The sequence below is a fragment of the Sus scrofa genome, chromosome 12 (assembly GCF_000003025.6).
Source record: "Sus scrofa isolate TJ Tabasco breed Duroc chromosome 12, Sscrofa11.1, whole genome shotgun sequence".
Classification (NCBI taxonomy): Eukaryota; Metazoa; Chordata; class Mammalia; order Artiodactyla; family Suidae; genus Sus; species Sus scrofa.
Window position 1 is genome coordinate 43,518,309 of NC_010454.4, and position 23,766 is coordinate 43,542,074.

Below are 23,766 nucleotides of genomic sequence, written 5' to 3' on the forward strand. Positions count from 1 at the left end.
GTGACTCAGTCACACACACACACATTCTTTTTTAATATTCTTTTCCATCATGGTCTATCCCAGGAGATTGTGTATAGTTCCCTGTGCTGTACATAGGTCCTCCTTGCTTATCCATGCTAAATGTAACAGTTTGCATCTACCAACCCCGAACTCCCAGCCCATCCTACTCTCCCCCTCTTCCTCCTTGGCAATCACAATTCTGTTCTCTGTGAGTCTGCTTTTGTTTTGTAAATAGGTTCATTTGTGCCATATTTTAGATTCCCCACATAAATTATATCATATAGTATTTGCCTTTTTCTTTCTTTCTTTCTTTTTTGTCTTTTTAGGGCTGCTCCCACGTCACACAGAGGTTCCCAAGCTAGGGGTCTAATCGGAGCTACAGCTGCCAGCCCACACCACAGCCACAACAATGCCAGATCTGAGTCAAATCTGCGACCTACACCACAGCTCATGGCGATGCCTGATCCTTAACCCACTGAGCGAGGCCAGGGATTGAACCTGCAACTTCATGGTTCCTAGTCAGATTCGTTTCCTCTGCACCACAAAGGGAACTCCTGTCTTTCTCTTTCTGATCTACTTCGCTTAGTATAAGAATCTCTAGTTGCATACACTTCAATTTTTTTTTTTAACTAAGGAAAAAAGCCCTATGCTACAGGGAGTATATGCTCTCAGAGTCCAAATAATCAGGCTGATTGGAGGGTCAGCTTGATCTTTGGATAGCTTTTATTCGCTCCACTTAAAATAGGGGAACTGTACGTTGAAAATATCTGGTATTCTTTTAGAAATACAGTATATATAAGCTCTATCAAAACCCAGCTCCAATTCCTCTTTTTGGTATCCTGTAGTAAGTGTAGTATCTTTTGAACAATCCTATTCACTTTAGAGATTAAAACTGTCAGTATTTTTTGCAGAAATTTCATAAGGTGGTGAAATCAAATGTACACATTCACATTGGTGGGTGTATGTATATATATCAGATTAAAAACTGGGGGAACCTCCGCGAGCCCTCAGGCCTAACAATCACTTAAACTGATACAAAAGCATAGATTCAAGTCCTACACTGAGGGTCTAATTTTGGCCAAATCCACTGCTGCTTAAAACCACTGATTCATGCCAGCTCCTTTTCTCAAGCCATACTTTACATGGTTTTTGCTTCTGACTCACTCCCATATTCCCATCCTATTAACTGCAGTCTTGGGTCATGACTGCACTACATTAATGAACCAAAGCTAACACACAGTGACATCAGCAGTAGGGAGTAGAGTCAGCTTAGAGAGTGAAGGAGCTGGCTCTGAGGAACAACTGGAGATCAGCGCTCTAAGCAATACAGAAATGTGTGTGTGGGGTGAGGATGGGGTGCCAGAAAGGTGAGGTTTTTGAAGTAGGTAATAACAGGATTGGGTCAACAATATATTAGTAGCAAGTTAAGGAAATCAGTAATCAAATCTCTAACATAATATTTTCTAACATGAGCTACTTAAATAACATTTATTGATTTGCAGTCTGTGTTATTTTGATAATCAAAAAGGTACTTACACAGCATGAACTAATAAAACAGCTCTTAGAAAGTTCAGTACTTAGGCATTTTATAAGAATTAGTTCTTTTGCTTTTTGAAGGAACTCTGATATTTGACTAAACTCTATTTCCACTAATTTCTAAGTGGAAATTAAGCTCTATTAAAATACATATTGGACAAAACGTAACTCAATAAGATATACAGTTTGCATTTAAAGTAAGATATATGAGCCAAATTATTTCAAGCAATTATTTTAGTTACTTCTGGCTTTTTTTTCAAGGGCTGCGCCTATGGCATATGGAAGTTCCCAGGCTATGGGCTGAATCAGAGCTGTAGCTGCCGGCAACTACCACAGCCACAGCAATGCCAGATCCTTTAACCCACTGAGCGAGGCCAGGGATCAGACCCGCATCCTCATGGATACTAGTCAGGTTCTTAACCTTTTGAGCCATGATGGGAACTCCACTTCTGGCTTCTTGATACCATTTTATAATAATATTCTGACACAAGGCTTCTACCTTTTAGGAGGTGTCCAACCAGTGCGAAGTTAAAGTTAGAGTTGAAATTGAGTCCAACAAAATGATCCATTTGCTTGCAGTGCCATTCCAGAGGATTCCGGATTGCCATAAACACTTCCTCTGGACTCTATTAAAAAATAATCATGAGATGGTTGATGGGGTTCATACAGGAACTTTCCTTAAAGGATCACATATTGGCTTTTTACTGTGTTCAATAGCTATGACAAGGCAAATAATCCTTTCAAGTTGACAGAAATTATTTTCAAAAGACTACAGAAAACCACAGAACATTTAAGGTACTACAAATAAATCAGAATAAGGTAGTCAACTAAGTAAATAATAAGACGATGGAAGATAAAACAGCTCTGATTTACAATACAAAATAAATACTATCAATTTATATTGTGGTGACTTTTGTTTTCTTTTTTGGCCTCCCTGCGGTATATGGAGTTCCTAGGCCAGGGATCAGATCAGAGCCACAGCCTCCACCGAAGCAACACCTGATCCTTAACCCACTGTGCCGGCCTGGGGATGGAACCTGAGTCTCAGTGCTCCTAAGATGCTGCCGATCCTGTTGCACCACAGTGGGAACTCCCCTGGCAACTTTTTAAAAGTTATAATTACTGTTTTTTAAATAAGACCGTTCACTGAATTGGAGCTGCCACTTTGTGTACTACGGTGACTGAAAATTTAAGAGAAGGAAGAGTGCCTGCTATATACAATGTTAGCTGCATTATTGTATTCAAACCTTAAAGCATTCTAAGAAGTAGGCATTACCTTCATTTTACAGATTCACTCATTCATTTACTTATCAAATACTTATTATAAGTTTTTGATGTTCCAGGCATGGTTTTAGGCTCTGCAAATTTGTCAGTGAACTAAACAGTCAAAAATTACTCGCCTGGCAGTACCTGTCATGGTGCAGCGTAAACGAATTAGACTAGGAACCATGAGGTTGTGGGTTCGATCCCCGGCCTTGCTCAGTGGGTTAAGGATCCGGCATTGCTGTGAGCTGTGGTGTAGGTCACAGATGCAGCTCGGATCTGGCATTGCTGTGGCTGTGGCATAGGCCAGCAGGTGTAGCTCCAATTTGACCCCTAGCCTGGGAACCTCCATATGCCATGGGTGCAGCCCTTAAAAAAAAAAAAAAAAAAAAACCAAACAAACAAAAAAACAACTTACTTGCCTAGTGGATTTTATATTCTTTTTCTTTTTTTGGCTTTTTAGGGACACACCCATGGCATATGGAAGTTCCTAGGCTACGGGTTTAATCACAACTGCAGCTGCTGGTCACAGCCACAGCCACAACCACAGCCACTCCAGATCTGAACCACATCTGCGACCTACACTGGATTCTTTATCCACTGAGTGAGGCCAGATAGCGAGCCCGAGTCCTCATGAATACTAAGTCAGGTTTGTTACCATTGAACCACAGTGTGAACTCCCTGGATTTTACATTCCAGTGTGAGAAAACAAGAAAATTGAATCTCAAAAATGCCATGTAGGGAGTTCCCGTCGTGGCGCAGTGGTTAACGAATCCGACTAGGAACCATGAGGTTGCGGGTTCAGTCCCTGACCTTGCTCAGTGGGTTAAGGATCCGGCGTTGCCGTGAGCTGTGGTGTAGGTTGCAGACGCGGCTCGGATCCCGCGTTGCTGTGCCTCTGGCGTAGGCCGGTGGCTACAGCTCCGATTCAACCCCTAACCTGGGAACCTCCATATGCCGCGGGAGCAGCCCAAGAAATAGCAACAACAACAACAACAACAACAAAAGACAAAAAGACAAAAGACAAAAAAAAAAAAAAAAAAAAAAATGCTATGTAATCTGCCCACTAAATTAAGGTTTAGTGTTTCCTATAGTGTGATTCCAGGTATACTGCTTTAAAGTCACTGATGATCCTTGTTTAAAGGTGAAAAGTACTAGATTCCATCTCAGAATCATGTGAGGTGAGTAAGGCCCAGGAATCTGCAATTCTTTCTTTAAAAAAGAAGCTCACTGATTCCTTTATGCACAGAGGGTTTTTAGAGCAAAAACTCAGTGTTTATAGAGTCATGTTCAGGTCTTTCTGAACTATCTTAAAGAAAAGCATGAGTATATAAAATAAACGTAGACAGATGTTTAGAGCAGCCTTTTTTTTTTTTTTTTGCTTTTAGGGCCGCATATGGAAGTTTCCAGGCTAGGGGTCGAATCGCAGCTACAGCGGCCAGCCTATGCCACAGCCAAGGCAACACGGGATCTGAGTCACGTCTGCAACCTACACCACAGCTCACGGCAATGCCAGATCCCCAACCCACTAAGCGAGGCCAGGGATCAAACCCACATTCTCATGGATACTAGTTGGCTTCATTTCCACTGCCCTACAATGGGAACTCCTAGAGCAGCACTGTTTATAACAGAAAAGATGACAAATCAAATGTTCATTAATTGGGCAAAAGGTTTAATAAATTGTGGTTCATGCATAATGTAAAATATTCTGCAGCCATGATAAAGAATTAAGCACACACACACATGTAAATGTGTGTGTATGCATGCATAATGTATGTATGTGTAGACACACACAAAGATGGCCCTTTTACATTGTTAAAATAAAAAAGCATGTTGCAGAATACTATGTGTATACATGTTATATAAAGTACTAACCTACTATATGTTCAATTTATATAGACTGTTCAGCTTCACTGAGATATAACTGACAAAATTGTTAAGATATTTAAAGTGTGCAACATGATGATTTGTTATACATATACATTGTGAAAGGAACCCCTATTAAGTTAATAAACGCACCCATCACCTCACATATTTACAGCTCCTCCCTCCTTTTTGGTGAGAACACTTAAATTCTCTTCTCTAAGCAAATTTCAATTACACAGTACAGTGCTGTCAACTAGCATCATTAGATATACACTAGATTCTCAGACCTTATCCATCTTTCATTCTAGAGACTTCTAACAAGCTTTATTAACTAATTCCTAGTTTCCTGGGGCACTGGAGTCAGTATTAGCTAATGGGCTATTTTGGCAACAAAAAATTCCTAGACAAACACTTCATTTACAAGTATTCTTATTTTCATACAAGTGGCCAATAGCTAGTTATCTGTCTGACCACCGTGGTCCTAAGACCACCCCAGAAAAGGGCAATGGGCATTAGGAAAGAAGGGTTCGGTCTCAAATCAGATGTCTAAACATGAACATATTACTTGACTTCCTTCTTCTTTTCTATTTTGTAACATGGAGATGACTTATAAACTTCAAGGCAGCTTCTATCTCTAAAATTTTGTTTCCACAATTCCCAGGACCCCAGCTGCCCTGGGTCTACATTACATCCAGCAGACTGAACAAATAGACTAGGTCTCCTCACACTTTAAACCATGCTCTGGTTCTGTGTCTTTCTACCCACAAGCTCTGTTAATTTTACTTCAAGAATATTTCTTGTTATATACACATATCTATCTTAAAATTCCTCTCTTTTCTCCGAGACTCCTCTCATTTTTTTTCCTCCAAAGACAAAATACAATTTCTTCCTGTTGTATTCCCTCTACTATAGTCTGTGAACCAAAATCCAACCTCAATCAAGGCTGATAAATGTTAAGAGGGGTGGTGATGGCATGTTTTAAAGGGGGATTAAGGAAACAAAAAGCTAGTACAATTATGTATCCAAAAGTTTCCTTTAGACTCTCTGAATATCTTATCTGCTTCTAATTATACCTATTTTTCATTAAGTAAGCTTATTTTTAGAGTATTCATATACGAAGTGAGATGGGGGTGGAGAATGCTGATCTTTACCTTTGATTATGAAATTACAACAAACAAATGTACAGTGCACAGTATAACCTAGGATGGCACAGGGCCTAGCACAGTACCTATTATTACTACTCAGGATTTTTACCCTTATTCTGTTTACTAACCTTGGGCAAATACTGTTTTCTGCTATTTTAATACAGAAAATACGTAAAATTTAAACTTTTTATGATCTGGTAAGGAACTATACTCATAATAAGCTGCACTACAGAAATTCATATTTAAGTTATGGACCTAGCTGATTTTAAACAACAACAAGAGGGAGGAGTTCTAAATGTGTGCAATTTAGGGACAGCCATTAAAAGTTCATTCACCTTGTCATTGAATATCCGGAGACTGTCTAAAGTGTGCAGATTTTGTTCTAGAAGTGCGGTGCCTGCTGAGTACAAGTTGACCTCATCAAGCTGCAGCACGGCCACTGCTACCCAAAAGAGGGCTTTGTGCAGAGGGGAGTCCTGGCAAGGGAGACACACTCCAGGTTAGCGAGATGAACCACAAACAGTCTCATCAAAACATAACACATATAAAATAAATCACTTATCCCCCCAATTATGCATGTTTCCTCTTCAGCAAAAAGTACATATATGGGTAAGCTCCTCCTCTAATCCAGGTGTGTAAAGAAAGACACTGTTAGTCAGGCTGAGAATCATGGCATCTCCTTTGATGGCTCCCTATTTTTTGATTCTAAAATCTGGTCACCAAGTCTTGTTGATTCTTCCAAAGTAGTCTCTTTTGCATCTGCATGTTGCTAACAACACTCTTCTGTGCCAACAACTCTAAATTCTGTGGATTCTTTCTACCTTCAGTTTCTCCCTACTCCAATCCACTGCGCACACTACCCGACCAGAGCAACCTGCCTAAGCCTGCCTTTGTCCTATTACTTATCTGCTTGAAAACATATAGGTACATTTCCAAGCTCCTCTTCTGAGGAATGTTGGAGGTTAGATTAGTTGTATCCAATCTTTACCATCTGCCCTCTCACTATTCTCCTGAAAAGTTTCTCTGTAACAACTACAACGGTCTACCCACTGTCCCTCCACTACCCCAGCATTCTTGTCTAATGGACAGCTGTGCACTTGCTGCTTAAGGGCTTTTCCCCTTTCTCTATACCAAACCCTACCTATCTCTTTAACTTGAGTTTAAACTCTATCCCTTTAACTTTCTTGTTTCTCTTACCAGTACCGTCATACCTTGCTGCTCTGAATCAAAACTATTTTTTGGGGGGAACCCTTATTTAGCAGTGTGGTAAATAGGAAAACACACAGGCTTTGGAGTCAGACACCTTGGATTAGAATCACGTTCTCTGTCTTTCATTAGGTATTTAATTTTGGACAAGTTACTTAGCCCTTCTGAGCCTCTTTAATTTGTATGTTGAAGATAAGAGAACTTATTTGTACAATTTAGGATTAAAATGTTCATACAACATATAATTCAATACCAGGAACATACAGATATGTCTTTTCCTGTAATCGCTCTCAAATCTGACATATGTCAATTTACAGAATACAGCTTTAGAGTTGGAAGAGAACACTACATCATCATCTAGTCCATTTTACTCATTTTATTTATGTGAAATATGATGTCCAGATATGTTAACGACCTGCTTGAGCTTGGACTATCCTACACGGTGGCTGTTTCAGCTTGTTCCTTTTAAACAGTATCTTCACCCTTTTGATCTTCAGGTATACTTTACCCAGCTTTACCTTTCTCTGTAATAATGGTTGTGAACTAACACATCATGTATTTTAGTTACTCTTTTACACAGCCACTCTCCAACTTCCACATTTACCCCAGAATGGAAGTTCCATGAGGGCAGATAATTTTATTGTCTTTGTCCAGTAATATTCTCTCTAGCACCTAAAACAGTACCTGGCACACAGCAATGCTCTATTACTACTTACTGCATAAAAGAATGAAAAATATATACCCATCTTTCCTTTAGCACTGATGAGACAACACTCAAGCACTGAGAACACATTTTTCATACTTATTCTTCCTCTAATGTAAATACTTCAAACAACTAGATTTTAAGTCAAGAAGTTCTACTTTAACTACAGCTTTTTCTTTATAACATCTCAATCCATCTTATTTTCTGAACTCTTTGAAAGAAAATACTATTTAACATTGATACTTAAAATGAATGCACTTGTTTTCTACAGTAATTATCTTATTAAGTAGTGGTTAATACAGTAATTACCTTATTAAGAAGTGGTTGCAATTTGGTTAGTGCTATTACTGTAGCTTCTATCAGAACTTGACTGTTGTAAGTCTCAGGTCCTTTTAAGCAACTCTCAAGTGCCTTTTAAGGAAACAGAATTCTTTATTTTACTTTTATTGAAATAAAACATTAACTCCTAAAGCTGAATCTCGGAATTATTTTAGGAACAATTCCTTATTTAATAAGTGCAAGAATTGGAGTTCCTGTCGTGGCTCAGTGGAAAAAAAATCTGCCTAGTATCCATGAGGATGCAGGTTCGATACCTGGCCTTGCTCAGTGGGTTAAGGATCTGGCATTGTCATGAGCTGTGGTGTAGGTCACAGATGTGGCTCGGATCTGGCATTGCTGTGGCTGTGGCCAGCAGCTACAGCTCCGATTCAACCCCTAGCCTGGGAACCTCTATATGCCGTGGGTGCAGCCCTAAAAAGACAAAAAAAAAAAAAAAAAGAATTATTTCCAATGCTGTGGTGATCTTGATAGTATTGAGTTCTTATTTTTAAATATTTGTATATTATATTCTAATATAATAAGTCAGGCATTATTGTACTATTATAAATTACATAATTTTATATAAGGCTAGATTTATCTAGTTATACACTAATAACAAAATATTAACAGTTCACCTTCTACCAAAAGAAATATTTATTTTCATTTTATGATTATCTTCTCTAGAGAGAATGTTTCTTCACTTCAAAGAGTTACAATAAACAATCAAAATCTATTTTTAAAGGTCCAATAAGCAACATACAAGACATTTTATTAAATTCAAATTTAAGTGTCCCTTGGAAAAATTCAAGATATGCTTTACAACTTGGAAACCACAAATATTTGGGAGGACAGGGGAGGTACCTTGCTAAGAATACGGATAATCTGCTTTATCTGCCCATGAGACACTCGTTTGCTAATACAGCCAAAGACAACAAGAGCTCTTGGTTGCAGGGATGGATTATATTGGAACGCAAATCTGCAATTAAAAGATTCAAAGAGCTTATGAAAACCTCTGTGTTTGTACATATTAAATAATTAAATATTGATTATGAAGTAATATCTACCTTTTCAACAATATACATACTTTCACAATTTAAATTCATTTGTGACATACCTTTGGGCTAGTTCTGTCCACTGGTCCAGCCATTTGCATGTTGGAATATCTCTCATACATGCCTACAAAAAGGATACGCTGAATATATTTATGTATATATATGTTTATAGAAACACTTTAAAAATACTCATTGTAATGGCACTAAATAAATGACATGTATTACCAATAAAAACATTCAATGGGAGTGTTTTATTTTAAGCATTAAGTACAAAACAGCAGGACAAACCAGTTTCTATTTAGTACCAGTGGACTTTTTTTTAAAATGACCTTAGTTTCTTATCATTTTGCCTGCTATACCTCCATGATCTCCAACAAAGCTTCTGTAACTGTTTCCAGGGATGTCAAAGCAAAAGTTTCCCTCTCATAGGAGCCAGGGGAGAATGACCTGTCCCGGTAACTGGATCGGAAGGCAATGACAGCAGCTGACTTGACTTTGCTAATGCCAAATAGTAGGTAAAATTTAGGTAAGGAGAACTCTGTCAAACTGAGTCTCAAAACTTGCTTGGTTTCTTCTGTTAAAAAAAAAAAAAGAAGAACAAGTAGAGACTTTAAAGATACTATTTTCCAAATTCTAAAGTGCCGTATTTCACTTTGAATTTAGAAAATTTGAACATCATACCAAAATTATGTAACAATGCTCCCTAAACCCACCCCCTGGATATATTAGCTTAATGTTCACTACTTGAGCTCCATTTACCTAAAAATTTGTTCTAGCAAAGCAACACTTTCAACTGGTCCTGAGTCCTTAGGTTTATGTGATAACTACTAGAGTCTACAAGACAAACATTGCACACAGTCTCTTTGCTATGGCTTGAAATGGTAAGGAAATAACTCATTCTTTTCCTTTTTGATAATATTTCACGTCATACTATAAGCTTAAATAAGCAACTTGGTGTGAAGGCATCATAATAAATAATGAGGTCATCTGTACGATCAGGTGATGCAAAATGGACAAAGGAACGGGTAACACACGAATTACTTTCCCAGAACTTACCACTAAAATGAAGCTGTGAGCAAGTACACAGAGAGTGAATGATATTAATGACCAAGCCATGTGTGGAAGCTCGCAGGGAGAGTGGCCCTGTGGCTACTAAGAAAGTAACAACATGGAAGAGGTAGGGGAGATGAGCTGCCACATCAAGGGAATTGTTGAAGGACAGCATCAGCATGTAGCGTGCTAGAATGGCAATATCGTCCCACATAAGGTGCTGTTCTAAAGTAGGAGTTGGAGATAAGCATGTCTTGTCAATTATTTTGCACATCCTTCCAATAACCTGGAAAGAAGCGGGATTAAAAAAAATATATATGAGTTAAGAAGTTTTATCACAAAAATTTTCAGTTTAACTTTGAAATGACTCACTACAAAACAAGTCCCCTGATAATAAAAACAGATATATCAAGCCATAGTCCAGAAGGCAAAGTGATTACCTTGCTTGAAACCAGTTTCACATTTCCAGAAGCCAAGGCTACGGCGGTGTCTGCCATCACCTCAGCTTTTATTGATCCCAAGCCGCCTGTTGCACTGGTCTTGATGAAACTGTCTAGTACAACATCGAGGAGGTCTGTAATCTAGTGGAAGAGGGGAAAATAACATGTTTTTAGCCATTCTACCCACTTAATTTTTTTTTTTTTTTTTTTTTTTGTCTTTTTAGCGCCACACCCACAGCATATGGAAGTTCCCAGGCTAGGGGTCTAATCGGAGCTGTAGCTGCTGGCCTACATCACAGCCAGATCCGAGCCACGTCTGCGACCTATACCATAGCTCACAGCGACGCCAGATCCTTAACCCACTGAGCGGGGCCAGGGATCGAACCCACAACCTCATGGTTCCCAGTCGGATTCGTTTCCCCTGTGAAGACAGGAACTCCCCCAACTTAATTTTTAACTTAAAAATATTTCAAGGAAAAGTCCCCTCTGTGGCACAATGGGATCAGTAGCATCTCTGCAGCACCAGGAAACAGGTTTGATCCTTGGCTTGGCACAATGGGTTAAAGGATCCAGTATTGTGGCAGCTGTGGCATTGGTTGCAACTGGGGCTCAGAAACTGCATATGCCAGAGCGGCCAAAAAATGAAGAACAACAAACTTTCAAGGAGCAGTCCAATCAACATGAAAATTCTATTTTACCTGAGGCTTTCAAAATACTGGGTTTTATATTTAGAGACCTGACAGTAAATATAATTTATCATAAAAAGATGAAAATATTCACTCAATTCCTTCAGAGGTTATGAGATTGGTGTTCAAAAAATTTGAATCTCTACATATATTATTTTTACTCACTCTTACAGCACTTCTGTTCTCTTCTAAGACCATAACATATAAGCGACATAAAGTACAACTATTTTAAAATACAGGAAATGACATCAAGTACTGAGATGTCCTGTGGAACTATAAAACTGGCTCCAAGGCCAATTAAAATTATTTGGAGCATTTGTAGCATTGTCTGAGTAAGCATATTGGTTCCTTAAGTGATTACCTTGAAAAAAATGGTAGCATAATTCTTGTCAGGTAAAAAATAAATTGCTACATTATGCAACTTTATTTTAATTTTTTTTCTTTTTAGGGCCTCATCTGTGGCATATGGAAGTTCCTGGGCTAGAGGCTGAATCAGAGATGCAGCTGTCAGCCTATGCCACAGCCATAACACTGGATCAGAGCCCTGTTGGCAATTACGCTGCAGCCTGCAGCAACACCGACCCACATCCGCACAGACACTATGTTGGGTTCTTAACCTGCTGAGCTACAACAGGAACTCCACATTAACCTATTTTAATATTGGCATTCTTATGCCAGAACTAAGTGAGAACAGGTGTCCCAATTAACATCATTAGCAAACATTTACTGACACCTATGGTATATTACAGGGTACTAGAATAGACTGTAATGCACTATTTACTAGAAACAACATCCGATTTTTACAGTTAAGTTCTACATGCAGTCCTCCTTTGGTATTCTTGGAGATTAGTTCCAGGACTCCAGCGGATACCAAATTCTGTAGATGCTAGAGTCCCTTACATAAAAAATGACATAGAACAGCTGGCCCTCGGCACCTGTGGGTTCTGCACACTGAAGATTCTGCGGGATGACAGGAATTATGCCACGGAGAAGAGTTCCAAAACAATTAGTTTTTCTCTGGCTCTGAGACATGCATTAGACATCTACAGTTTTGAACCAGATCAAGAATTAGGTGGGGGTCTGCATGCTTTCTGAAAGAGGGGACTGTTTTTTTCTAGAGCTCTAGCTCTCGTACAGTGCTTTGCACAAAGTAGGTATCAGATAAATATCTGCATCAAGGAGGTACTAGATAAATATTTCAGCGAACTCAATACCTGCCCAAGGCTCCCCCATATTTTTGCTTGAATAGATGGATACATCTGTTTCTCGTTTATGGTCATTGTTATCAGCTTATCAAGGATCGCAGTAACTCTTTGTCGTTTGGCATCATCATTGTGCTTACAAAAACGTACTAGATTTGACAGCCATGGAGTCATGTATTCCAAACAAAGGTGTTTCAATTCAATACCTGGGGGGAAAATACACATTAACACAGATGGTCAACAAAAATTATATGAATTCTTTTAAAATAAGAAGATGGTGGGGGCAGGGAAGTAAAAGGTCAAGACCATTTCCTAGAATTAGACCTAGAGAAAAAAAACTTGGCAAATATATTACTGAAGGTAGAGATGAAGAAAGAGAACAAGCCTTGAAGAAAGTAATCCTCAAAGCTAGTAACACAATTTTTAAAAAAGTTTGCCTTTTTTTCTCCCTTTTAATACTTTTGTTAAATTTTTTTTTTATTCTAATTATGAAAGGAATATGTGGTAATCATAGGAAAATTTGGTAGCAGGGAAGTATTACCACAATAATGAAACTGATACTAAACTATTGGTGTATCATCTGATCTCTCCTTAGGCTTTGAAATCTATGCAGATGATGTATATGCACATGTGCGTATATATACACATAACCAACCCTAACTCCTTCACAAAAACTAGGGTTATGCTATATATGCAGTATGTTCAGAATATTTTTTTCCCACATACTGAGATTACTTACTCATCCTTAAAAATTCTCCAAAGGCATCTTTTAACTTTTTATTTTGAAATAACTTCCAACTTACAAAACAGTACAAAAATGATACAAAAACATACAACTTTACCTAGAGTACTGAAAACTTTTTTTTTTGGCTGCGCCTGCAACCCATGGAAGTTCCTAGGCCAGAGACTGAGCCTGCGCCATAGCAGCAACCTGAGTTGTTGCAGTGACAACACTGGATCCTTAACTGCTAGGCCACCAGGGACCTCCTAAAATCTGTCCTTTTAAAGTGTACACTGTTCAGTGGAATTAAGTACATCCACATCACCATCATCCATCTCCAGAACTTTTTCATCTCCCCAAACTGAAATACTGTACCAAAAACATGTGTAATGGCTTTGTATTATTTCATTATATGGCGATACAACAATTAGTTCTTCGTTATCTATTTTTAGACTTTCAATTTTTTGCTGTATCAACAATGTTATATGAAGTTCGAAAGTATGCAAAATAGACCTATGGCAACAGAGATCATAATAATGGTTACTCTTGGTGAGGGAATGGTATTGACTGAGAGGAGTCTTCTGGATGCTGGAAATGTCCTATGTCTTGATCTGGGAGATGGTTTCATGACGTATTCATATGTAAAAGTGAATCGAGCTGTTCATTTAAGATCTGGGCACTTTACTGATAAGATATACCTGAATTTTAATAATCTAAATAAAAAATGCTATGGTAAACACCAGAACATGAATTTCCTTAGCAGAAATTCTAAAAAGTGGAAAAATGAGTCCAAAAGCTGTAATAATTTTTTTTTCTTTTCTTTTTAGGGCCGCACCTGTGGCATATGAATGAAGTTCCTAGGCTAGAGGCTGAATTGGAGCTGCAGCTGCTGGCCAACGCTACAGCAGAGCAACACGGGATCCGAGATGGAATTGCAACCTGCACCGCAGCTTTTGGCAACGCCGGATCCTTAATCCACTAAGTGAGGCCAGGGATCAAATCTACATCCTTGTGGATACTAGTCAGGTTCTTAACATCCTGAGCCACAACAGGAACTCCTGTAACCATTCTTAAAAGGTTCTTGATATCCATGTCCAAACTCTTTCTAGAGAAATTGTCCTGTTCACAATTTCGAAAATATCAACTTTGAGTTTTTTTAAAAAAATCTTTTCCAACCTAATAGTGGAATATATATATATTATCTTACTATTCTTTGCATTTCTTTGGATTTATTAGTGAACTTTTAAAAATGTATTCTTTTTAAGCATGCCCCAAGTTACTGTTGATCTGTTTTTCTTATTTATCTGTAAGAACTCTTCATGATTAAAGACATTACTCTTTTATCTGCTGCAAGCATTTTCCTTAGTTTTATTACTTTTTTAAAAAAGTAGAGATATTTGAAGTTTTGAGGTGGTTAAATTTTGTTCACCATTTCCTCTGTTTCCCATCTATCACTCCTTTGCCTCATAAGTCCTTACTCAACCAGAAAGCAATTAAATATTCTTCTTCTTCTTTTTTTTTTTTTGTCCTTTTGCCTTTTTCTGGGGCCGCTCCCGTGGCATATGGAGGTTCCCAGGCTAGGGGTTGAACCGGACCTGTAGCTGCTGGCCCTACGCCAGAGCCATAGCAACCCAGGATCTGAGCCGAGTCTGCAACCTATACCACAGCTCATGGCAATGCTGGATCCTTAACCCACTGAGCCAGGCCAGGCATGGAACCTGCAAGCTCATGGTTCCTAGTTGGATTCGTTAACCACTGAACCATGACAGAACTCCATTTCTCTTCTTTTTTAACGGTTCCAATTTTATATTCAATTCTAAATATATCTTTTTTTTTTTTTTTTTGGCCACACCCATGGCATATGGGAGTTCCAGGGCCAGGGATTGAATCTGAGCCAGAGCTGTGACCTGTGACAGCGGTGACCCACAGCATCAGGCTGGGGATTAAGCTGGCACCTCCAAGAGTCAAGCCGGATCACTAACCTACTGTGCCGCAGCAGAAACTCCCAATTCTTAAGAACTTATTTTGGTATCTTATGGTTTAGGGTTAAGGTGAAGACCCAACTTAATTCATTTCCTAGCCTCATCTCTTAAATGATTTAATCTTTCCCCTGTTAGTTTGTGATACTTGTTTATCAATCTGTTTCTATTAAAGTGATCTGACTGCTGATTTCTGAATACCTATTTTAATTATTGTACTATTATATGTTCAGGTATCTGTTAAATCAAATTCCTCTTAATTTTCTGTCCTTTCAATATTTTCTTGATTACAATTTCAAGTGAAATTAAAGTTCTACCACCTTCTTAATTCTCAAACCTCATAGCTATTTTGAAGGGACTGCAATGAATTTGTAATAATCTGGGAAGACCTATTCATCTAGGAACACAATACGCTAGTCCATTCACTCAAATCTTTTTTTATACTAATATTTCTCAATAAAGGTTTATATTTTTCTTGTTTTGTCAGTCTTACAGATATTCTTTTTAGGGTTATATCCCTACATCTATTACTGTAAAAATACATAATCTGATCTCAATGAATTGTCAAAGCTTTCAATTATTTAATAGAGAAAAATCAAGAAATGTGTCCGACTATATAAAAAAGTTTTATGTATTATAGAGAGAGAAGGGGAAGGGAAGAAAATGTCAGGAAATAAGAGCAACATCTATACTACTATAGTGTCTGAAGACGGATAATTAAAGAGTGGATTTATGAGACTTAGAAAAGCCAAGCTAAGGAGTTGTTGACTCTGGACTCTGTATCATGTGTTACTGCATTCATTCTCCATGAACTGTATATGAACAATAAAATCATAGTTCAAAGTCAACCTGAAGAAAAGACGAAATGACTATATCCCTAAAATCAAGGAGGCATCGTGGATACTTTACTCATTTGGAATAGCCTTCTAGGAAGAGAAATGCTGGAGCTAATTAATCCAAAACATAGTACAAAAAATGCTTTTTAAGTGGTCCAGAGGGACATGGAAAGTATCAAAATCTTGCCACCTTGTGTGTATTGCCAGAATTTGTGTAGATTTCTCAGTATGATCTACCATGAGGTTTCTTCAGACAGTCGAAAAATAGAAGAGATAAAGAAGTGAAATAATATATATATATATATATATATATAAAGATTTCACTGGCAATTTCTGAATCTTCTTAGAATCATTGTTAGTATTAGAGAAAATTATCATTACTTACTAGATTTGCTAAATCCAGAAATACACTCTTCCAAAAATTCTAAGGTGAGGTGCGGCTCATTGGCTGCCAGTGTCTTACTAATAGAGACAATAAAGAGGGTGTTGTTGGCTGGGATACATAACCCTGATGTCTCTAGTAACTGGCCCTCGATTTTTAAATTAAAGGTACAAGTTAAGGCACACAGAAGATTATAGGCAGCTGACCTAGGAGAAAACACAAATGAAGTTGTTTTAAAACTTATTTTTTCTTATAATTCCAAAATTTTTTATAACATACAACTTATGATTCTATTACCAAGTAAAATCAACTATTTTTAAATTTTATGACCAATTAGAAGATAAAATGTTGTGATTCTATGATAAACCCAAAATACTCCTTGATCATTCAGGAATCTTTTTTTTTAAGGGAGATTATTAATATAACCAGAAGAGAACTGTGAACCTCCTACGGTGAATATAAGGTCTTTTTAAAAGACATCTCATTGGGATAAAACATTAAGAAATTTATGGTCCCAAGATATATCGATATAAAGAAAGTCAGAATAAGGCATATTTTCAGTGAGGCCAAAACTCAAATTGTGGCTTCCCCTCCCATTAGATCTAGTTATAACCAGGATCACAAGAAACGAGATGGCCCTAATCAAATTAGAATGTTAAAATCTTTCATCAAGATCTACTGAATTTCTTTCCGGGCATCCTGTAAGTTATTATACAAACTAGGGGGTCAAACAATTTTTCAATATAATTAAAGTGCTCTCCCCATTTTTTCCTGCTATGAACTCCTTCCATTATACATAAACACTGATTAAAAAAACAACAACAAAAAACAACTACACTGTACATCCAGGTTCCATTAGAACCAAAACTCCCTCATAAATGTCTAAAACTACACTTAAACAATTTAGGAGAAGCTTGAAAAATTCGATATTTATTTATTTATTTATTTTACTTTTTGCCTTTTCTTGAGCTGCTCCCGTGGCATATGAAGGTTCCCAGGCTAGGGGTTGAATCGGAGCTGTAGCCACCGGCCTACGCCAGAGCCACAGCAACACGGGATCCAAGCTGTGTCTGTGACCCACACCACAGCTCATGGCAACGCCAGATCCTTAACCCACTGAGCAAGGCCAGGGATCAAACCCGCAACCTCATGGTTCCTAGTCGGATTCGTTAACCACTGCGCCACGATGGGAACTCCAAAAAATTCAATCTTTAGATTTTGATCTTTATCTTCTATCCAGCAAAAGAAATGGCTTGCTCAGTAAATTTCAGGTTGTCCTTACCTCTGAACTTTCTTTTTTTGTTTTTTTGCTTTTAGGGCCAAACCTGCAGCATATGGAAATTCCCAGGCTAGGGGTCAAACTGGAGCTACAGCTGCCAGCCTACATCACAGCTACAGCAACACCAGATCTAAGCTGGGTTTGACACCTAAACCACAGCTCACAGCAATGCTGGATCCTTAACCCTCTGAGCAAGGCCAGGGATCAAACCCACATCCTCATGGCTCCTAGTCGGGTTCTGATAGCAGTCAGCTAAGCCACAATGGGAACTCCCTTACCTCTGAACTTTCATCATGCTAGTGTATTTATGCAGTAACCATACAAGGGAAAAAGCCACTGAAATACAAGTCTGCCTCAAGGCTTGTTCTCTGGAACAACATACTTCAGCAAAAAGCAGAAGCTGTCAGCTTGCTTCATTTTCACAAGAAAAGAATAGAGGTTTACTCAAGCTAGTAACTGTTAAAAGTTTGCTAGCATTCTTCTATGAAGAATTATGAATTAGAAATTAAAGGCAAACTTACAGGTCCATTTTCCTAAGATGAAAATATTAATACTGTTGTTTCTAAGTTTGTGTATTTTTACTAACTTCTAGGAATCCTGAGTGATACAAATTTTTTTTTTAATTATATGCCCATACCTGTGGCATATGGAAGTTCCTGTCCTAGGGACTGAACCCAAGCAGCTGCAGCAACGCCAGATCCTTTAACCTACTGCACAGGGCCGGGAATTGAACTGGCATCTCTGCAGCCACCTGAGCCTCTGCAGTCTGATTCTTAACCCACTGTGCCACAGTGGGAATTCCATGAATGATACTATTTTGACATTGACTTTCACCCTGTATATTTCAACAGCTACAGAGAACTGAGATCCCTCAAATTGAGAGTGTTGCAGACTCCTCTGAGATAACTAAAGCTAAGCATATTACAAACTTTTGGGTGTAATTTCTGGGAGTTCATGGACCCCATGAAGCCCAACGAGGTAAAGAAATCTTGCTGATTTTTTCCCTTTTAAATAAGGGAGATTTTTGAATCCTAAAAAGCCTATTTGTAAAACCTGGGCTATATTATACCCTAGAGAAGATTTTTATGAAGCTAAGAATTTATATCTGTAAAAACTTGACGGTCCCGAGGTACCTGGGAAAAAAAAAATCATCTTAACATGAAAAGGAGAGTGGTGGGAAGAGGGAAGTGGTACAAAGAGATACTGGCAGAGAGAAGAAAGCGGGGAGCATTGGGAGGAAATAATATTTGCTAAGAACAAACTATTTACTAGGTGCTATACTATACTACTATGTGTTTTATTTATTAAACTTTTGTAGGTAATGTAAGAAAGGCACTGTTATCTTTATTTTTAAAATGAGGAAACAAGAGCTCAGAGAACTTCAGTACCTTACCCCAAGTCACAAAGAGCAGCAGATCTAGATTTAAACCCAAATATACTGACTCCATAGGCCCTGCTCTTCCTCATTCATGTTTAGACTATTAAGTCTAAACAGAACCAATTATATGTTCAGATGACATCTATATTTGTCTTAAGATTTCTTTCAAGAATTTTGTTAAAGTTACACAGGTGGAAACTATGCAATGTTATTGAGTTACTGAACATTAAGCCCTCTTTTTCAAACAATGCTAATCTAATTTGACTGTGAGGAAACTTAATAGTGATGTACTTTTGAACATGGGAAAAATTAATTAGAGATTCAGAAGAGGAGACACTTAATTTGTAAGCAGAGTTTTTTGAAAAATATTTTTTTGAAAACAAAACAATCAAAAAACAAAAAACCCAGCAAAAGTATATTGTATCTTTCAGACGAAAGTTTCCTAGAGAAAGGACAAGAATTGGTTTTGTGTGAATCACCCTTTGCAGAATTCCACAGTTCATGTGAACGTGATGAGGTCATGCTGGTTAACCAACATAGAATATCTCCCAATTTACAGTACTAAGACAGAGGCGGCTTTAAAAGCTTAATAAGTGGTCTCATTTTAAAACGAACAAATCCTGAGTGAGATTGAAATGAGTTTTTAAACAACCTACCGTAAACTAGGGTCTGAACTGCCTAAATTAAGTAACGCGATATTGAGCAGTGTCCCAGGGACATCTTTTGGTCGAATCTTGGTATGCTGGGGGATGGAGTCTGGCTGTGAAAGCTCCCAGCGCGTCCGGATGTGAATGATAGACTGAACAATAGCATCACACTCCTGGTGCATGAAGGTGAGTGGTGTGCCCTGGTTTGCAATAGTTAAGGTAAACTGGTTCTCATCCACTAGGCAGATCTCTTCAATTTCCGAAGCATAATAGATATCATTTAGAAAGACTGATTGCCCCAGGACTTTTGTTCGCTCTGCTGAGGTTACTTGAACAGCAGTAGAACCAACCTAGAAAATGGCAGTGAGAGGGTAGAGTGGAGAAGAATTCAATTTCATTATGTAGAAGTCTAAGAGGCTTCAAAAACCAAGCAACCAACCAAAATACCATGTTGCCATTTAAAAGAGTTACCATCATTATATATTCAAATAGGTTCAATATTTATTTATTTATTTTTTTGTCTTTTTGCTATTTCTTTGGGCCGCTACCGCGGCATATGGAGGTTCCCAGGCTAGGGGTCGCATCGGAGCTGTAGCCACCTGCCTACGCCAGAGCCACAGCAACGTGGGATCCGAGCCGCGTCTGCAACCTACACCACAGCTCATGGCAACACCGGATCGTTAACCCACTGAGCAAGGGCAGGGACCGAACCCGCGACCTCATGGTTCCTAGTCGGATTCGTTAACCACTGCGCCATGATGGGAACTCCAAGGTTCAATATTTAGATAAATGTTCTCAAAAGAGATAGGAAACATCAGAAAAAAAATTCTACTTTTTTTAAAAGTTTGAGACTCCTATGGATAATTACTGATTTTATCCTGAAGGTTCATGTTCCCCACTCTGTAAAAAGCATGTGATAATCAGAAGAACTCTCAATAATATTCATTCTCTGCATATTCCTTCCATTTGACTGATACACAGCAAACCACCCATTCTACAACACTCTCCGGCCTCTAATCCAACATGAAATACTGTTAAGTGAACATCTCTTCAATCTCCTACAGGACCTCCATAAAGATGGAAAGCTTGGTTTTCCTCCATCTGGACTGACTTACATTTGATACACCTCTGCAGAGACCCTTGGGGAGTCCAGGACATAGTCTGCTGAGTTAGGAAAGGCAAGGAATCACTTACCTAACGGGGAGTAAAACTTACTTTAATAGAAACCTTGGTGTCTTTGTGAGCTAGCTTGAGAGCATTGTGGAATACCTTCAGGTCCTCTTCTAAAGCCAAGGTGGCAGCAGGTAGTTTCTGTTGTTCATGCTCAATATGTTCAGCCAGTTTCCCAGGACAGTCTATGAAAATGAGCCTTTTGCTGCCTTTGAGGCCAGTCAGCAGCCGTTCATGATACTTGGTATATTCCCTGACCCAGGAGTTACAGTTATAGATATAGACTGCAGAGACATTGTCATAAGCAAAGCCAGGGAAAACAACAAACCACTTGGAGAGAAAGTCTGTTTTAAAGCGATTGCTAGGCCCAGTGTGGGTAAGATCCACTACAATTTCATATGGCTTTGCATAATATGGCTTTAAAGTCAGCAAGACGTGGTATATCAGCAAATCTCCATTGATTTGACCAGTTTTGAACCTAAGGAAGATGAAAAACAACAACAACAACAACAACACACAGATTGTTAACAGAATTCTGAATGAATATATAGACAACACTAATCTCTTTTATTCCTTTACTTTCTGATTAGTTTCTAGAGAAAATGAACTATAATATAAAATAATTATACAGTCCATTTTAAAAATCACTTGAGAAGTAAACATTAAGTAAATTTACTTCCATTAAGTAAAATGGAAGAGAAAAATCTCCAGTTCAAAAATTTTGAGCAACAACAACAAACTTGCCCACCATCATCAAACAAGGAGGAATGCAATGGACATTGGTTGGGTGCTTCGAGGCCAACCAAAGTTCCGGGTGAATGGTTTGGGTAGGAATGACCTCCCAAAGACCTGGAGAAAACTGAATGACTTTAGTCAATTCATTTATCCCACTCTGACCAGAGAGAATGGTTCAGCAATGATCACATGATTCAAACCAGGACAACCAGAGCCAAAGAGGCCCAATTCAGAGACTTCAGCTTAAAGTGTTGGGAATTGAGAACTTTTTCTTCCCTGATGTTTATAAACAAGGGAAACAGCTCTGGGAGTTGTTAGCTTGTATCTTGAGATTTAAAGAGCCTGCCTAAAAACAAGAAATGGAGCAGAGAAACTGGGGCTCTGGCCATTTCATTTGAGTCCTATATAAAGCCTATTTATCCCTGAACTATTCAGTTGAATGAGCCAATAAATTCTATCTTTTGATTAAGCCATATTAGGTCATATGTTGCTTACACTCAAGAGAATGCTTATCAATGTGTGTAGTCAAGATAAGGACCATCAAAAAGCCTCAAAGAACACAATTCTAGAATTTCAAATCAAAAATAACCTGTATTAACTTTGGCCCAGTGTTGTTCTGGTAGTACTACAAAGCAGGCTAAGATAAATATCCTTACATAAGAGTTTTAAACCTTATTGGGAGAAAAAAAGATAAAAATATGTATGACAAGTTAAATGATTTTAAAATAAAAGAAATATTTTAAGACCAAAGAAAAGATATGAGGTAGTATGTAATCACTTGTCAAAGAAACTTCAGAGAAAAATTATTTTGTCAAGTTCAAAAGCTGGAGAAATCAACACAAACTGGGTAACCAGTGGAAACTACACAGAGGATGCTAAACTGGGCAGGAGGAATTTCGAACTCAACAAGAGGGATTGGCAGGCCTTGTGGAGAGAGATAAAGAGGGAAAGAAACAGGTAACTAGATGTGTTGAGGCAAGACTCAGCTAGTTTAGCTAGAATAGCGGATTCATATAGAAGTTTTAAGAGACAAAGGTGGAAAAATACAGAATAGCTAAATTGTGAAGGGACCAAAACTGTTAAACTAATAAGGGACTCAGGTTTTCTCCTAGGAGCCTGGTATTTTTCAGAGTATGTTCTGTAGAACCCCAGCATCAGAAACAACTGTGGTGCTTAATAAAAATGCAATTCCCTGGTCCCAGCCCAGGCCTACTATATATGACCTATGTATGCAAGGGGGCCTGGACATTGTCACTCTTTTTTTTTTTTTTTGTCTTTTGTCTTTTTTTTTGTCTGTTGTTGTTGTTGTTGCTGTTGTTGCTATTTCTTGGGCCACTCCCGCGGCATATGGAGGTTCCCAGGCTAGGGGTTGAATCGGAGCTGTAGCCACCGGCCTACGCCAGAGCCACAGCAACGCGGGATCCGAGCCGCGTCTGCGACCTACACCACAGCTCACGGCAACGCCGGATCGTTAACCCACTGAGCAAGGGCAGGGACCGAACCCGCAACCTCATGGTTCCTAGTCGGATTCGTTAACCACTGCGCCACGACGGGAACTCCCACTCTTTTTTAAATAACCTCCTCATCTGATATTTATGTGCACAAACATTTCTGAATCATTGCTCTAGGTGTTAGGGAGTTATTCAACCACATTTTTTTTTGAAAGAAAGGGATGATATGACCACAGGAAGTGATATGTACAAGCTATAGGAAGGAGTCAGGGCTAGTACAAAAAGATACTGTAGAAGTCTAGGTATGGTCTAATAAAGATCCAAAATGTGAAAGTAAGTGACAGGGAAAGAAGAAACTGATTCAAGATTATGAAGAAAAGACCAACATGATCCAAGGTCTGATCAGGGCTGAAAGAAAGGACTTGGATTAAAAGGACTTGCTGGGTGCCAAGGCTCTGACATTACAAAGAACAGTGCTATCATGAACAAAGACAGAGATCACAAGAGGCAGCCACCCCGGGGGGAAAATAAAGTCCATTTTAGAGACACTGAGTATGAGGTGGTGACAGGATATTTGAGGGGAGTGCGAGTGCGTGTGCGTGTGTGTGTACACACTAGACCACACAAAAGCATTTTCTGCCCCATATAATCCAGTTTACTAAATATTCTCCCAAATTACTGCTACAGCTCCAGGCTTTGAGATGTCTCATATGTGAAACCA

At 38.5% G+C, this 23,766-nt stretch overlaps 1 protein-coding gene across 1 annotated transcript in view; it reads right to left on the reverse strand.

The window, feature by feature from the left end:
- The window catches only part of NF1 (neurofibromin 1), a 267,108-nt gene that overhangs the window by 31,211 nt on the left and 212,131 nt on the right, over positions 1-23,766 (reverse strand). The window contains 12 exon segments of the mRNA XM_021067460.1: positions 2,036-2,162; positions 6,146-6,286; positions 8,029-8,130; positions 8,899-9,013; positions 9,152-9,213; positions 9,449-9,663; positions 10,146-10,425; positions 10,580-10,720; positions 12,480-12,673; positions 16,389-16,591; positions 19,699-20,039; positions 20,905-21,337. Coding sequence (XP_020923119.1) covers positions 2,036-2,162; positions 6,146-6,286; positions 8,029-8,130; positions 8,899-9,013; positions 9,152-9,213; positions 9,449-9,663; positions 10,146-10,425; positions 10,580-10,720; positions 12,480-12,673; positions 16,389-16,591; positions 19,699-20,039; positions 20,905-21,337 — 2,354 coding nt within the window.